Source organism: Micromys minutus (genome assembly GCF_963924665.1).
Source record: "Micromys minutus genome assembly, chromosome: 27".
In the NCBI taxonomy this organism is placed as follows: domain Eukaryota; kingdom Metazoa; phylum Chordata; class Mammalia; order Rodentia; family Muridae; genus Micromys; species Micromys minutus.
The window spans coordinates 42323447-42338836 of NC_137962.1; the positions used below are offsets into that span (position 1 = coordinate 42323447).

Sequence of the window (15390 nt, forward strand, 5' to 3'; positions counted from 1 at the left end):
AGTGGCTCAGCTTGATGAAAGGGACCCACTCCTTGTCTTCAGCTTTACCTCCATGAGCTCTGCGGCCTCGACCAGGACACAGCCTTGACTAAGACTGAAGGCCCCTAAGGCCCTTCCAAGGAAGCTGCTGCAGCCTTCTAATCCTGGTGCTGAATCCTCCAGTTGCACCAGCATATTTGCCATTTGGTGCCCCCAGCCCCACAAGAAGAAGAAGCAGAAGAAACCTTTTAATTCCTGGATGGATGCTTGTTTGTTTCTCAAAGCAACCTTGGCCCCACCCTCATAGTAGGTACAGAACTATCCCTAAGTGGGAGGAGACATCCCTAGTAGGTGTTGGGCTGAGTTCTTCTTATTGTATTTGTGTGTGTGTGTGTGTGTGTGTGTGTGTGTGTGTATGTGTGTGTGTGTGTGTGTGTGTGTGTGTGTGTGTATACTACCATGGCTGATGGGCCAGGCAGCTGCAGTGGGAGAGTGTTAAAAAGCAGAATAGCCGACTAGGCTCATATAGTCGCATACTTGGTCCCTGGTTGGTAGAACTATTTGGGAAGGCTTAGGAGGTGTGGTCTTGTTGGAGGAGGTGTGTTTCTTTGAGCTGGCTTTATTCAAAAGCCCACACCATTCCCACTATCACAGGCACTCCTGTGTCACTTGTGGATCAGATGGAAGTTCTCAGCTACTGCTTCAGTGCCGTGCTCCCTGCCATGGGCTCATCCTCTACAGCCTTTAGACACAATAAACTCTTTCTTTTGTAAGTTGCTTTGACTATGGTGCCTCCTCACAGCTATTGAAAAGTAAGCAAGAGGGACAGGTGCACACACACACACACACACACACACACACACACACACACAGCATTGCCATGAGCCAATGGAGCACTAAGGCAGAGGGCTGTGCTAGTGAAGATGGCTGTGGTCAGGACTCCATGACATACAGGAACCTCAGACGGAGGGAATCTTGCTTAAGGTCACATGATTGTTGCTGTAGAACCAAGACTCATTCCCCTGAATATTTGCTATTTAAAGACTGTCACAAGGCATTGGGTAAGATGATGTCAACAAGAAGTTGTAGCTGCTGTCCCACAGGCTAGGGGGTGCTAAATAGTGCAGACACCTGCTTACTGGGTTCCCACAGTTCCTAGGCAAATCAGAGGTGCCAGTCACAGTCAAGAAATCCTAGACCCTATCTCATAGCCCAGTGCAGGATATCATCCCAAGAAAAAAACAACAGGATATGAGGGAGGGGTCATGCCCAATTCTCCAGCCAGGCAAGGGAGATACTGCTGGGTCAGTTTCCCAAGGGTGCTGCAGTAGGTCACGGACGGACTCATGACTTTCCTATAAGTTCAAGCTTACGCTGCAGAACTCGAGGAGGGTGTGGCCCAGACCTGCCATGTTCCTGCATGCTGTCTCAAAAGTGCGGCTTATATCTTAAATGTCCTTCATGGCTGCTATTGAAGGCTTGAGTATGAGTGTGTATGTAGCACTGTGGGGAAAGCTGGAACTTTTAAGGGGTGTGTTTGTGGGGTGTGTGTGTGTATGCGTGTACACATGGGGGGTTGGGCAGGAGGGCTGACTGTGACAGGGATAGGTGCTGACAGATGCTCTTCTCTGTTCCCAACTTCTTCCTTGCTCTTTTCTGAAGCCCCCGGATACACTCAGTGCCACGCACACAGTCCCCTGCTTGAACTCAGCTGTATTTCCTGCTTACCCAGAAGTGAGCACAGAGACCCCGGAAGAGGCTAGTGAGGCAGGAGAGGCCCTACAGTAGTGACTTCAGACTGAAACGACGCAGTCTAGTATTTTTAAATTGGGGGCGGGGGATGGTTACTGAGGGTTCTTTTAATCTGGAGAGACTGGAACTAGCACAGGTAGGGCATTTGCAATAGACCCACCCCCCTGTGGATCGGATGGAGCATGAGCCCTTACAGTCAGGCTTTGGGCACCTGAGCGAGTCCACACTGCAGTCCCCTGTTACAAAGGTCCCTGGAGGTCATGGAGTTGATAGAGTGGACTGAAGACTTAAACTTAGGCAATCTGATTTCTCGGCTCTGAACCATTCAGGGCCGGGTCTCTCTGTGTATGTGTGTTATGTGGGCAAATGTGTGTGAAAATGTGAGCAACAGAAAACTCAAGACAGTTTTCTACCGTCAACAAGGGAGTTTATTTCCCCTCCTCAGACAGGGCATCCTGAAGTACACAGAGCAATGTCTTGTTCATTGGTGTTCCAAAACTTTTCTCCACGATCTCTTGCCATCCTCACGGTGCTTACTTGTGGTAGAAAGGGCTGCTGAGTTCCAGTCAGCAGGAAGGAGAAAGGGGAAAAGTGCCTCCTCCACCCTAGGGCTTTGTTTGTGTACAGCCCAGCCTGGCACTGATACTTTCTTAAGAGGAAAAGGAGAGATAAGATATAGGGGTTTCATATTGCGTGTCACAAACAAACTTGGCTTTTAGGAAAGGACTCTGGATGTCTAGTTCTTGCAGCATTGAGACTCAGGAGTCCCTTAAGCCGTGCTCCTGTTGCACAAGTGGGGAAACTGAGTTCCATCCAAGTCAGCAGTGGAGCTGTGGCCTGGGCATGGTCTTCTTTTTCCTATCCCAGAGGTCTGCTCTGGCACTAACTGCTGGTGGAGGACTAGCCCTGATGCAGTCAAGGAAGCTAAGAGCTCAGCCAATAGGAGCCATACCAGTCAAGGATTAGCCCACCTGTCAAGCAGCCAAGTTCCCTGCTGGCTGAAAGAGATGCTACCTGCTAGGGGCCTCTCCTCACCAGAGAGGGTACCACACCTACCCAGGCAGGGATGGGTGGGCCATCTACTTCTCTGACTAAAGAGCCCTTGGGGCTTTTTTGACATTTCTCAGACCTGCTGCCCATCTTGGGCTCCCAGCATCCTCTTGGAGGCCTATGCTAAAAGAGAGGTTCTAGAATCCAGAAGAGGATAGATTTCTGTGCCAGGCCATAGCTGGAGAATCTCCTACTAGGCAGCCAAGTCTTCCTTACCCTTTCTGCCTCCCTCCCTTCCTTAGCTTCAGCCATTGTACCTCAGCCCTGCAACATTCTTGGTTTCCTTCTAGCACCTCCTCCCTTCAGATCTCTGGAGGCTCACTCTACACCTCACATGAAAGGGCCGATTTTCTCTAGATGCTGGCAAACAGGATGAGAATGAGCTTCCCAGGCTTGTTATTTTCTCTGCGTAGCTGAGCAGATGGGGCCCCTATAGGCTGAACATCCCCAGAGCACAGGCAACAAACAGCTGGATCTGAGGCTGACATGTTACCCACGCCGCTGCCCACAGACTGAGAAGAAGACAAGGGGGCCTGAGGGTGATGCTGAGGGCAGAGAACGGCCAAAGGAGCTGCAACTGGCTGAATGGCAAGACAGTCAAGTTTGTTCTCTGAAGCTGGTTGTCAGGAAAGAGAGCCTGGATTTCCTGGTTGGAGGAGGATGGGGTCTTCAGACCCCTTATGCCCACAGACTAGCGAGGAAGCTGAGCAGGAGGACTGTATTACCAAATTTGGTCCAGCCTTGAAGGCATCCTGCCCCACTTCCCTGGGGCCGGTTAGCCTTGCCACCCTTAGGCAAGTTAGTCCCATCGCTCTGTGTATGAGCAACATTAACAACCCTGGGGTGGCTAAATCTGCCATCTTGAGGATGTCTGGTCCCACCCTCCATAGGGCTGTCTACCCTACCACCCGGAGGGTTCTGGATTTGGGGGCTCTGCCAGGGTGGAATATTGCACAGTGTGGATTGGCAACAGGTCTGGGTCATCCGGGTGCTTTCCACTGTCTTTATGATGGGCTGGCAGGTTTCGGTGCACCACATGGAGTAGGTAGTCAGGAAACCTTTGTCTAGGGGGTGCGGGAAAACAGGTGGTGAGGGTGGAGCGTGGGCGTTGGTGTGGGCTCTTTCTCTGCCCCCCCCCCACACCCTGTGCGTGCCGCCCCAGATGCTCACCAGTTTCGCCATGGGAGATGAGTGTGATGCAGAAGGGCTTGCTGCCAGAGCAGCTCTGTGTCTGGTTGCAGCTCTCCCCACTCTGAAGCACTTGGCAGGAGTAGCACTGGAGAGGCACTGTGAGTGGCAGGGCAGCTCAGGTTGAGAGTGGGACTCCAGGGCTACGCCCAAGTCCCAGTCCCACTACTAGTTACCCATTAGCCCTCTCGAAGGGGCCTATTCCTGGGGCTATTAAGCGGAAGGACAAAACATGGGGAGGGCTATGGGACATGGGGGTTGGGGTGGGGCTGAGAGGGACAAACCTGGGTGTCAGCTCAGGGTGGAGAAGGTTGCAGCCTGAGGGGAGAGCCAGGGTGTGGGCAAGCTGGGCTCCCGACTGGGATGCTAGCAGCTTGCTTTGCTTTACCCTCAGGGATGGGAGGCAAGTGTTGGAGGAATGCTCTGTGCGGAGCAGGAAGCTGGGCCCTCAGATAGGGTGGGGTACCTCTGTCCCTGCTTCCAGGGATCATGTTGGTCTCCTCGTCTTCCTCTTCATCATCGTCATCGTAGCCGTAGCTTTCTGGCTCCATGTCCACATCGCCATCTTCTTGTGCCCAGCTGCTCCCTGGTGGCACAGGGACATTAGTAAGCAAGCCTTGGCCGCTTAGATGCAGAGGACACACTCAGGGTTGAGCACTAAGTCCTGACCCTAACATGCCCTCTTTTTCTCCGTATTGTAAGAGACGGAATTCCCCCCACCCCCACCCCTGCAGTGCCAAAGCAGCCAAGCCTGCAGCTGGCAGAAGAGAAAAGCCCCAGGCCTTCAATCTTACTCCTTACGTCTATTCCTTTTGTCCCTAGGGTAAGGGGTTCCTGGAGGTACTCATGGGTAATTGAGGTGACCCGCACCTGGCTGTCCACTTAGTAGCAAGATCAAGAGGACAGCCCTGAGAGCCTTCATCCTGGCTCAGGCCGTTCTGTGTACTGGTGCAGTCCTCACTCAGGGTTCTGGGACTTCAATAAGTGGGACATAGGACATTACTAGGGTTTCCTGTGGCCCCCACCAGCTCTAATCTCAAACAATGGGCCTTGCATAGGTCTGCAGATATAGGCAGAAGGCCAGGAACGGCACTTCCTTCCGGGGATAGAGAGGAAGGGGAAGTTGTTATATCAGTCCCGGGTGTCCTGTTCACCTGAACTGTTCCTGAGCTGATGGGAACTACCAGGTGAGTGCTGGCCTCAGGAGCCACCTGGTCATGTCTTGGCTCCTTACCCCTCCAGGTTGGCATTGTCATGCTTGATGTGGGCCTGGTTCTAAGCTGCACCAGCACCTAATTTAAACCCCTGGAGGTCCCTGGCTGCATAACCATAAGGGCTCAGGACACTGTTTGAGGGTCCAGCCACCTTCCACCGGAGTGGAGTCATTCTGTAGAGTATTTAGAAAAGAGCGTGGTCTGTCCAGCTGCAGCTCCAAGAACCATTCGCCTTACCCGTCTGCAAGCTCCTGTTGCTCTGGACTTCTCTTCCTTAGGCTTTATGGGTTACCTTCTCCAGAGGCCTCCCTACTGTTCACACTTTTCTGAATGTCTGCCCCCTGATATTGCAGCCTCTATCCACTCTGGGCTTAGGCTTACCCTCTCCTGCCCTTGATAATCCTACAGAATGTAGGTCCTCTTGTCTCTGGGCCTCTGCACGTAGGTAGGTGTTGACTTAGAGGCACAGAACCTTCAGGGACTGGCTTCTCCCTGGCAAAGCCCCAGCCACTGTCTCCGCCAGTGTACACTGTCTGAGCCCTTGGACTCCTCAGGTATCTCTCAGGGTATAGCAGAACCCCAAGCTCCAGGGAAGCTTGCGGATGGATGAGCTAGATACTGCAGAGTCATGTTCTCTCACCCGAAGAATGGAGAGAAACACTGGGCTCAGGACAGGAGCCAGAGTCACTGGCAAGCCCTGAGAAGTCTGTCTGTCTTGTGGCTTGGGCTAGCTCCTTAATTTGCTTAAGCCGCAGTTTCCTGGATCATCAATAGGGAGTGGGAGAAATTGCCAATCTTCTAGGGATTTCTTGGAACAAATATCTAAGTCCTAGTTATCTGCTCCTCAAGATGTCTAACCCTGTCTTTCTCCTAGGGTGATCTGACCATCAAGAGCCAGGACTCAGCAGTGCATGGTGGTCTGTTCTGGGCTGACTGGAAGACATGTCTGATGACTTAGCCATGGGCATGTCATGACTATGCCTTGACTCCTCTTGAGCTGTCTTCCTTCCTAGCATTTGGAAACTTGCCCAGCCTCCTGTTGTCCTACATCCCTATTCCTAAGTCCTCATGGCCATGGTTTCTTCCCAAGTTAGGGTCATCTCTTTTGGTCTTTCTTCTGGCTCTGTCCTCTGCAGGCCACGTGCTTACCTCTAGCTGCCACCTGCTTCCTCTCTGGGGGAGCCTCTGACCTGGTGAGGGCCCAGGTCATCCAGGACCCTGTAGAGAGAAGTAGGCTTGCTACTATACCTCCCTCCCATGGGCCCAGACTTTGTCAAGCAGTCTACCTGTGAGCCCAGCTCTTCCTTCTCCTGAGCCACATACACTCAGGTCTGAGTTTGTGAGCATTTCAGAAGAGTGAGAGCAACGTTTAGGAAACGTAAGAGGCAGCGGCGTGGCTACCCTGGCTTCAGTGGGAGGTGCACGTTGTCCTCAGTGATGCATACGCCCCTCCCAGACCCAGCACACGCTGTTCCCAGCCCTACAGAAATAGCCTTCTGGAATCTGGTCCAGCTAAGCCAAGGTTGATGACCCTTGGTAGAGTTGAGGTTGCCTATCTAATAATACCTTGGTGGCAGAGACTTACTCTCCTCAACTCTGATTTGTGTATGGGTGGAGATCACTTTGTTCAGTATGCATGGATCACCATCCCCTCCCTTCCTAACCACACTTTCACCTTGTACTACATGGCCTCTTGAGCAGACCCAAGGGAGCCTGTATACCTTCTTCAGAGTGAGGACATGTCTGTCGAGAACCCAAGATCTCAGTCTAATGGCTCTGAGGTGCCCAAGTCATCTTGGAGCCTAGGTCCTGGGCCTTTGCTCCTGGGTTGTGTCTCCCTTCTAGCTGAGGCTTCCTCTCTGAACAGTCAGTCATCTGGCTTCCAGCCTGAAGATCTTTCTGCTTGTGGGTTCCGGCTTTGCTTTTACTGAATGCCTCCTTGGGCTCCGAGGATGCTACTGGACTCCAGGCTCCTTCCCACTTTAGTCTTTTTTGAAGCAGCTGGCTTGGGCTCAGACCTCGGTGCTGGCTGTGGATAGGGAATTTCTGACTACCCATGTCCCCTCTAGTGAGGTGGCTAATGAGGTCATTGGTGAGGACTAAGGCCTGCAGGCTATCCTTGGGGGTTTATATGATCCCATCTTGACCTCTGGGGAACGCAATGGTGTTAGATTGAGAGCTCTGCCATCCATCCCAAGGATACTATTGAGAGAACTAGGAGGACATTTGGGAGATGGGTACATTGGAGTTGCAGCAATTGATAGAGGCAGGGTTTTGTGTCTGGTGTGTGGAAGTTAGGCCTTTGGGGGCAGACATATAATTCTACTAGTTTTCATGTTAATCATCCTGTTTGGGTTCCTCCCATTTCGTGCTGCTGACCTTTTGTTCTGTCTGGGCTCCTTTCTTGAAGCAGAACACACATCCTCTTCCTCTGGGATTAGGTGGGTAAATGACTCCCGCAGAGGTGAAGTATAGGTTCTCCTGGATCAGACAGGCACTAGCCTCTTCTTGAGAACACTTAGAGGCAGTACTGGTGGGTGGATCCGGGCTCACCTCTTCTTTCTTATGAGCCCATGAGGAAAACCCATCACAGCCTCAGAAGCCCCTTGATTGATCACTTCCTTCCAGCTGTCACATATCTTGGGACCATGCTGTATCCCTTTCTTGGTCCCTAATCCTCCTCAGCCACACATATCAACCTGGAGACTCTCCTTGGGCCCTGTAGGGGACAGAAGGGACTGCTGAGGCTCCACCATGTCCTCAGTCTTCTAGCCTCTATGTGGCTCCCTGATGCAGGAGGATCTCCTGGCAGAGATCTCAGTCCCCTCTTCTCCCAGAAGACCAGTCAAGGCCCAGCTCTCCTGTTCCCCACCATTGTGTGGACTACTGGCACCTCCCCCTTGGAAAATAGAGACAAAGGGCACTCTGTCACTTATGACGTCTGGTCATACAGCCATCTCCCTCCCCCAGTGTGGTCAGATTTTAAAAATAATTACACTGGGTGTTCTACAGTGGAGGGGGGAGGACAAAGACATTCTTCACATCCCGAATGGGAGAAGTCGGAAGGGGATAGTGAGCCTGCTTCCTGCTTCAAAGGAAGGCTGAAGTTCTGTTGTGTGACCTCACAGGAGGCACCACATTCCTGGGCCATCTGATGTCTTTCTCTCACTGTCCAAGGTCTGCATTTTCCTCCCAGGCATATATACCTGTCCTCCAAGGCAGGGACAGAGGAGGCCTGCAAAGGTGTGGCCTTTCCCATAGGCCCTAGAAGACAAGAGTATGTGTGAAGGGGGACAGAGCACTGAACTGAGACATGGATCTGTAGTGGGGGTACCTTATGTGCAGGAGGCTGTGGGCTGGACCACAGCCATGGGAACAGCTGAAGCAGCCAGCAGCAGGCACACAGGGCCTCTTGGCAGAGTCTGCATCTTGCATAGGCAGGAAGCAGAGCTGTGGGAATCTCACATGGGCCCTGCCGGATGTCATTATGAAATTTCAGGTAAGGTGCTTCATTTTGGGGCACATTCTCACTAGAAAGAGTTAGGAGCTCCTATTGGGGTCCAGCACCTCCTTCCCCAGCCCCCTACAGTTAGTCATTTTGATCACCTTGGGGAGGACAGACTGCTAAGCTAAGGAGAGTCACCTTGGTGGATTATCCCCATCCTTCCTTTGGGATCCACTGGGAGAAGTGAGAGAGAAGGCAAGACTGGCTCAGGCCTCATGCTGGAGACTAGGACAAAGCTGGATGACTCCTGAGATCATGAACGCCATCTCACAGAGAGCTGAGTGCGTCAGGAGTAGCGGGATGTCTGTATTTCAAGGAGGTGACCCTCATCTTACATCCTTGGGCTTCCAAAGGGCCTCAGTGGGTTGTGAGGACAGCAGATAGGGCCCCCAAACTAGGGCCCAGAATGAGGCAGAGATATGCAGCTTGGTCCCTGATGTCCCCAGCTGGGGCAGAGACTCCTGTGCTCCTGCATGCACCATCCCCCCTGCCAGCTGCCTCAGCTTCAGCTGGGGTTCTAAGGACTCAGAGGTCTACTTTTCAGACCCTGGCTGCTGTGTACTGAGGCTCAAAATCCCTAAAGTATATCTTAGGAGGAGAAACAAGGAGACAGGCTGTCTGAAGATGACCTTGGGATGTGGGCTAAGAGGTGGGCCCCAGTTCTTGCCCCCCTCACCCCCAGCAGCAGTAGTCACTGATAGCTTCCTGTCCTTCCTCATGTCCTAGGAATCCAACTAGACCATGATAGATTCCTCTCTGCACAACAGCAAGTTATCTTGGCCAGGGCCCATCCCTGTCTGGTAGCAGCCTCAGCTTCTGGCCTAGTGGGCTCTGTATGAAGCATTGTTTGGTAAGAATGGTTGTTCCTTGCAACAGGATGTACCTAGCTCTACAAGGAAAATCCTTGAGTAAGTTAAATTTAATAGCTACAGGTACACATGATGACTTAAAACTGGGGGCCCTTACAATGGGAGTGGGCTCTGGTCTTGACTGGGAAGGCCTGGGGTGCTCTCCCTGGTGTGATACACTAAAGCCCAGCTGCCTGCCTGTTTAGAAAAGCATGCTCTTGAGTTTGGCTTCAGTCAGACTCTGAGTCGATGCAACCCAAGGACTTGAGTGTTGGGGACATCATAAAGCCACATTCAGTTTGATTCAACTTCACTGCTGGGGAACAGGTTCAACAAGATGCCCAATCCAGGTGTTTTTCGGTGGTAATTACACATTGGGGACTGTGCCTCCAGCAAGTGCTGTGCTTCCTGACCTCACTCTCTTGCCCATGGAGTAATCTTGAGAAGTGGTATTTGAGGGCAATGTTACACTATGGAAGGGTTGGGTCGCCTTAGTTAGGGTTTCCATTGCTGTAAGGAGACACCATTACCAAGGCAACTCTTTTTTTCTTCTCTTTTTAAAAGTAGATACTCTGTATTTACATTTGAGATGTTATCCCTCCCCCCCACCCTGCTCCCCTCTCTCCTCCATTTGCCTTCACAAAGGTACACTCCCTCGTAATCACCCTTTTCACCCCACTGCCTTGGCATTCCCCTACATTGGGAAAACATGCCCTCCCTGGATCAAAAGCCTCTTCTCTCATTGATGCCAGACACTAGTATCTTCAGCTACATATGTAACTGGATCAATAGGTCTCTCAATGTGTGTACAAAGGCTGCTGTTTTAGTCCATGGGAGTTTGGGAGGGTTTGGTTGGTTAATAATGTTCTTTCCATGAGGTTGCAACCCCTTTCAGCTTCTTCAGTTCTTTCTTTAGCACTATCATTGGGGCCCTGTGTTCATTCTGACAGTTAGCTGCAGGCAGGCTCAGCTGAATCTATATGGCTCTAAGATTGTCCCTAAGGAGGCATCTTTGTCTGGTTCCTGACAGTAAGTACTTCTTGGCATCAGCTATAGTGCTTGGATTTGGTGGATCCCCGAGTGAGGCAGCTTCTGAATGATCTTTTCTTCAATCCCTGTTCCTCTATTTGACCTTGCATTTCCTTCCATGAGTGTTTTGTTCTCCCTTCTAAGAAGGACTGAGGTATCTCCATTTTGGCCTTCATTCTTTTTGAGCTTCATAATGTCTGTGAATTGTTTTTTGGGTATTCAGAGCTTTCTGGGATTAGTATCCACTTATCAGTGAGTGCATACTATGTGTGTTCTTTTGTGATTGAGTTACCTCGCTCAGGATGATAGTCTCTAGTTCCTTCCATTTGCCTACGAATTTTATGAAGTCATTGTTTCTAATAGCTGAGTAGTACTCCATTGTGTAAATGTACCACACTTTCTGTATTTGTTCCTTTGTTGAAGGATATCCGGGTTCTTTCCAGCTTCTGGATATATATTATTAATAAGGCTGCTATAAACATGGTGGAGCATGTGCTCTTGTTATATGTTGGAGCATCTTTGGGATATATGACCAGGAGTGGAATAACTGGGTCTTCAGGTAGGACTATGTCCAATTTTCTGAGGAACCGCCAGAGTAGTTGTTCCAGCTTACAACTCCACCAATAGTGGAGGAGTATTCCTCTTTCTCCACATCCTTGCCAGCGTTTGCTGTCACCTGAGTTTTTGATCTTAGCCAGTCTGACTGGTGTGAGGTGGAATCTCAGGGTTGTTTTGATTTGCATTTCCCTGATAACTAGGGATGTTGAACATTTCTTTAAGTGTTTCTCAGCCATTCGATATTCCTCAGTGGAGAATTCTTTGTTTAGCTCTGTACCCCATCTTTAAATAGTATTATTTGATTCTCTGGAGTCTAGCTTCTTGAGTTCTTTGTATATATTGGATACAGGCCCTCTATCAGATGTAGGATTGGTAAAGATCTTTTCCCAGTATATTGGCTGCCATTTTGTCTTCTTAACAGTGTCCTTAACCTTACAGAAGCTTTGCAATCTCATTAAGTCCCATTTGTTGATTCTTGATCTTAGAGCATAAGCCATTGGTGTTCTGTTCAGGAAAATTTCCCCTGTGCCTACGTGTTCTAAACTCTTCCCCACTTTCTCTTCCAATAGTTTCAGTGTACCTGGATTTTATGTGGAGGTCTTTGATCCACTTGGACTTGAGCTTTGTACAAAAAGATAAGAAAGGATTGATTTGCATTCTTCTGCATGCTGAATGCCAGTTGAACCAACACCATTTGTTGAAGAGGCTGTCCTTTTTCCACTGAATGTTTTTAGCTCCTTTGTCAAAGAACAAGTGACCATAGGTGTATGGGTTCATTTTTTGGTCTTCAATTTTGTTCCATTGATCTACCTGCCTATCTCTGTACTAATACCATGCAGTTTTTAATCACAGTTGCTTTGTTATATAGCTTGAGATCAGGGATGGTGTTTCCCCCAGAAGTGTTTTTATTCTTGAGAAAAGATTTCGCTATTCTAGGTTTTTTTTTGTTATTCCAGATGATTCTGCAAATTGCTCTTTCCAACTCTATGAAGAATTGAGTTGAAATTTTGATGGGGATTGCATTGAATTTGTAGATTGCTTTGGGCAAGATGGCCATTTTTACAATGTTGATTCTTCAAATCCATGAGCATGGGAAATCTTTCCATCTTCTGAGATCTTCTTTAATTTTCTTCTTCAGAGTCTTGAAGTTCTTGTCATACAGATCCTTCAGTTGCTTGGTTAGGGTGACACCAAGGTATTTTATAGTCTTTGTGACTATTGTGAAGGGTGTCAATTCTTTAATTTCTTTCTTAGTCTGTTTATCCTTTGAGTAAAGGAAGGCAGGTGATTTATTTGAGTTAATTTTATATCCAACCACTTTGTTGAAGTTGTTTATCAACTGTAAAAGTTCTCTGGTGGAATTTTTGGCATCACTTAAGTATACTATCATATCATCTGCATATAGTGATACTTTGACTTCTTTCTTTCCAATATGTATCCCTTTGACTTCTTTTTGTTGTCTAAATGCTCTGAGCAGGACTTCCAGTACTATATTGAATATGTAGGGGAAGAGTGGACAGCCTTGCCTAGTCCCTGATTTTAATGTGATTGCTTCACATTTCTCTACATTTAGTTTGATGTTGGCTACTGGTTTAGGTATGAACTTTTGATTCCTGATCTTTCCAAGACTTTTATCATGAAGGGATGTTGAATTTTGTCAAATTCTTTCTCAGCATCTAGTGAGATGATCATGTGTGTGTGTGTGGTTTTTTTTTTTTTTTTTTTTGAGTTTGTTTATATGGTGAATTACATTGATGGATTTCCATATATTGACCCATCCCTGCATCCCTGGGATAAAGCCTACTTGGTCATGGTGGGTGATTGTTTGATGTGTTCTTGGATTCGGTTTCTAAGAATTTTATTGAGTATTTTTGCATAGATGTTCATGAGGGAAATTGGTCTGAAGATCTCTTTCTTTGTAGTGTCTGTATAGTTTAGGTATGTGGCTTCAAAGAACAAGTTGGGTAGTGTTCCTTCTGTTTCTATTTTGTGAAATAGTTTGGAGAGTATTGGTATTCTATAAATGTCTGATAGAATTCTCCACTAAACCCATCTGGTCCTGGGCTTTTATTGGTTGGGAGGTTTTTGATGACTGCTTCTATTTCTTTATGTGTTATGTGACTGTTTAGATGGTTTATCTGATCCTGATTTAACTTTGGTATCTGGTATCTGTTTAGAAATTTGTCCATTTCCTCCAGATTTTCCAATTTTGTTGAGTATAGCCTTTTGTTGTAGGATCTGATGATTTTTGAATTTCCTCAGTTTCTGTTGTTAAGTCTCCCCTTTCATTTCTGATTTTGTTAATTTGGATACTTTCTCTGTGCCCTCTTGTTAGTCTGCCTAAGGGTTTATCGATCTTGTTGATTTTCTCAAAGAACCAGCTCTTAGATTTATTGATGCTCTGAGTTTGATTATTTCCTGCTGTCTACTTCTTTTGGGTGTCTTTGCTTCTTTTTGTTCTAGAGCTTTCCAGGTGTGCTGTCAAGCTGCTAGTGTATGCTCTGCCCAGTTTCTTTTTGGAGGCCCCCAGAACTGAGTTTTCCTCCTAGTACTGCTTTCACTGCATCCCATATGTTTGGATATGTTGTGCTTTCATTTTCATTAAATTCTAAAAGAATTTTTAATTTTTAAAAATTTCTTCCTTGACCATGTTATCATTGAGCAGAGCATTGTTCAGCTTCTATGTGTATGTGGGCTTTTTGTTGTTTTTGTTATTAAAGACCAGCCTTAGTCCATGGTGATCTGATAGGATACATGGGAGTGTTTTGATCTTCTTGTATCTGTTGAGGCCTGTTTTATGACAGACTATATGGTCAATTTTGGAGAAGGCGCCCTGAGGTTCTGAGAAAAAAGTATATTTTTTTGTTTTAGGATGAAGTGTTCTATAGATGTCTGTTAATTCCACCTGGTTCATAACCTCTGATAGTTTTGCTGTGTCTTTGTTCAGTTCTGCTTCTATGATCTGTCCATTGATGGGAGTTGGGTGTTTAAGTCTCCCACTATTATCATGTGTGGTGCAATATATGCTTTGAGCTTTAGTAGGATTTCTTTTGTGAATGTGGATGCCCTTGTATTTGGAGCATAGATGTTTAAGATTGAGAGTTCATCTTGATAGATTTTTCCTGTGGTGAGAAAAAGTGTCCTTCCTTATCTCTTTTGATAACTTTTGGTTGAAAAATCTATTTTATTTGGTATTAGAATAGCTACTTAAGCTTGTTTCCTGGGACTATTTGCTTGGAAGGTTCTCCCCACCCCAGTCTTTTACTCTGAGGTGTGTCTACCTTTGTCTCTGAGATGAGTTTCCTGTATACAGCAAAATGCTGGATCTAGTCTGATAGTCTATGTCTTTTTACTGGAGAATTTAGTCTATTGATGTTAAGATATATTAATGAATAGTGATTGTTGTTTCCTGTTATTTTTGTTGTTAAAGGTATACTTATGTTTGTGTGCTTTTCTTCTTTTGGTTTTCTTGCATGATTATTTTTTTGCTTTTTCTTGGGTGTAGTTTCCTTCTTTGTGTTGGATTTTTCCATCTATTATCCTTTGTAGGGCTAGATTTGTGGACAGATACTGTGTAAATTTGCTTTTGTTCTGGAATATTTTGGTTTCTCCATCTATGGTAATTGAGAGTTTTGCTGGATATAGTAACCTGGGCTGGCATTTGTGTTCTTTTAGAGTCTGTATGACGTCTGTCTTCTAGCTTTCATAATCTCTGTTGAGAAGTCTGGTGTAATTCTGATTGGTCTGCCTTTATATGTTACTTGTCCTTTTCCTTTACAGCTTTTAGAATTCTTTCTTTGTTTTGAATATTCGATGTCTTGACTATTATGTTTCGGTAACAGTTTCTTTTCTGGTCCAATCTATTTGGAGTTATGTAGGCTTCTTCTCTGTTTATGGTCATCTCATTCTTAAGGGTAGGGAGGTTTTATTCTATAATTTTGCTGAAGATAATTACTGTGCCTTTTAGTTGTGAGTCCCCACCCTCTTCTACCCCTATTTTTCTTAGGTTTGGTCTTCTCATTGTGTCCTGGATATCCTGTATGTTTTGGGTTAGGAGCTTTTTGGTTTTCGCATTTTCTCTGACTGTTGTGTCAATGTTTTCTATGTTGTCTTCTGCCCATGAGATCCTCTCTTTCATCTCTTGTAGTCTTTTGGTGATTCTTGCATCTATGACTCCTGATTTCTTTCTTAGATTTTCTATTTCTAGAGTTGTCTTTTTTTGTGTTTTCTTTATTGTTTCTATTTTTGTTTTCAATTCCTTTACCTG

The 15390-nt window shown here is 47.1% G+C and overlaps 2 protein-coding genes across 8 annotated transcripts in view; one reads left to right on the forward strand and one right to left on the reverse strand.

The window, feature by feature from the left end:
• Positions 1 to 2149: 2149 nt before the first annotated feature.
• Positions 2150 to 7620, reverse strand: GPIHBP1 (glycosylphosphatidylinositol anchored high density lipoprotein binding protein 1). Of its 2 annotated transcripts, XM_080938970.1 has the most exons (5): positions 7563 to 7620; positions 6333 to 6401; positions 4436 to 4555; positions 3952 to 4068; positions 2150 to 3845 (listed from the first exon to the last, which is right to left on the reverse strand). In XM_080938970.1, exons 1-5 carry the CDS (start codon positions 7603 to 7605, stop codon positions 3460 to 3462), a joined length of 735 nt encoding a protein of 244 aa, XP_080795096.1. In that variant the 5' UTR covers positions 7606 to 7620; the 3' UTR covers positions 2150 to 3459. The 2 variants fall into 2 exon arrangements, with proteins under 2 accessions (XP_080795096.1, XP_080795097.1); XM_080938971.1 differs by lacking the exons at positions 6333 to 6401; positions 7563 to 7620 and adding an exon at positions 4840 to 4972.
• Positions 7621 to 8556: 936 nt separating this feature from the next.
• The window catches only part of LY6H (lymphocyte antigen 6 family member H), a 31418-nt gene continuing 24584 nt past the window's right edge, over positions 8557 to 15390 (forward strand). For 3 of the 6 annotated variants that reach the window (XM_080939279.1, XM_080939281.1, XM_080939283.1), the window contains exons 1-2: positions 8649 to 8682; positions 9415 to 9538. Coding sequence is in view for 1 of the 6 variants with exons in the window: in XM_080939278.1 (XP_080795404.1) it covers positions 8671 to 8682 (12 nt within the window). In the remaining 5 variants the exon portion in view is untranslated. Of the gene's footprint in view, positions 8683 to 9414; positions 9539 to 15390 lie in introns of all 6 variants that reach the window. The other 3 variants (XM_080939280.1, XM_080939282.1, XM_080939278.1) reach the window with 2 other exon arrangements.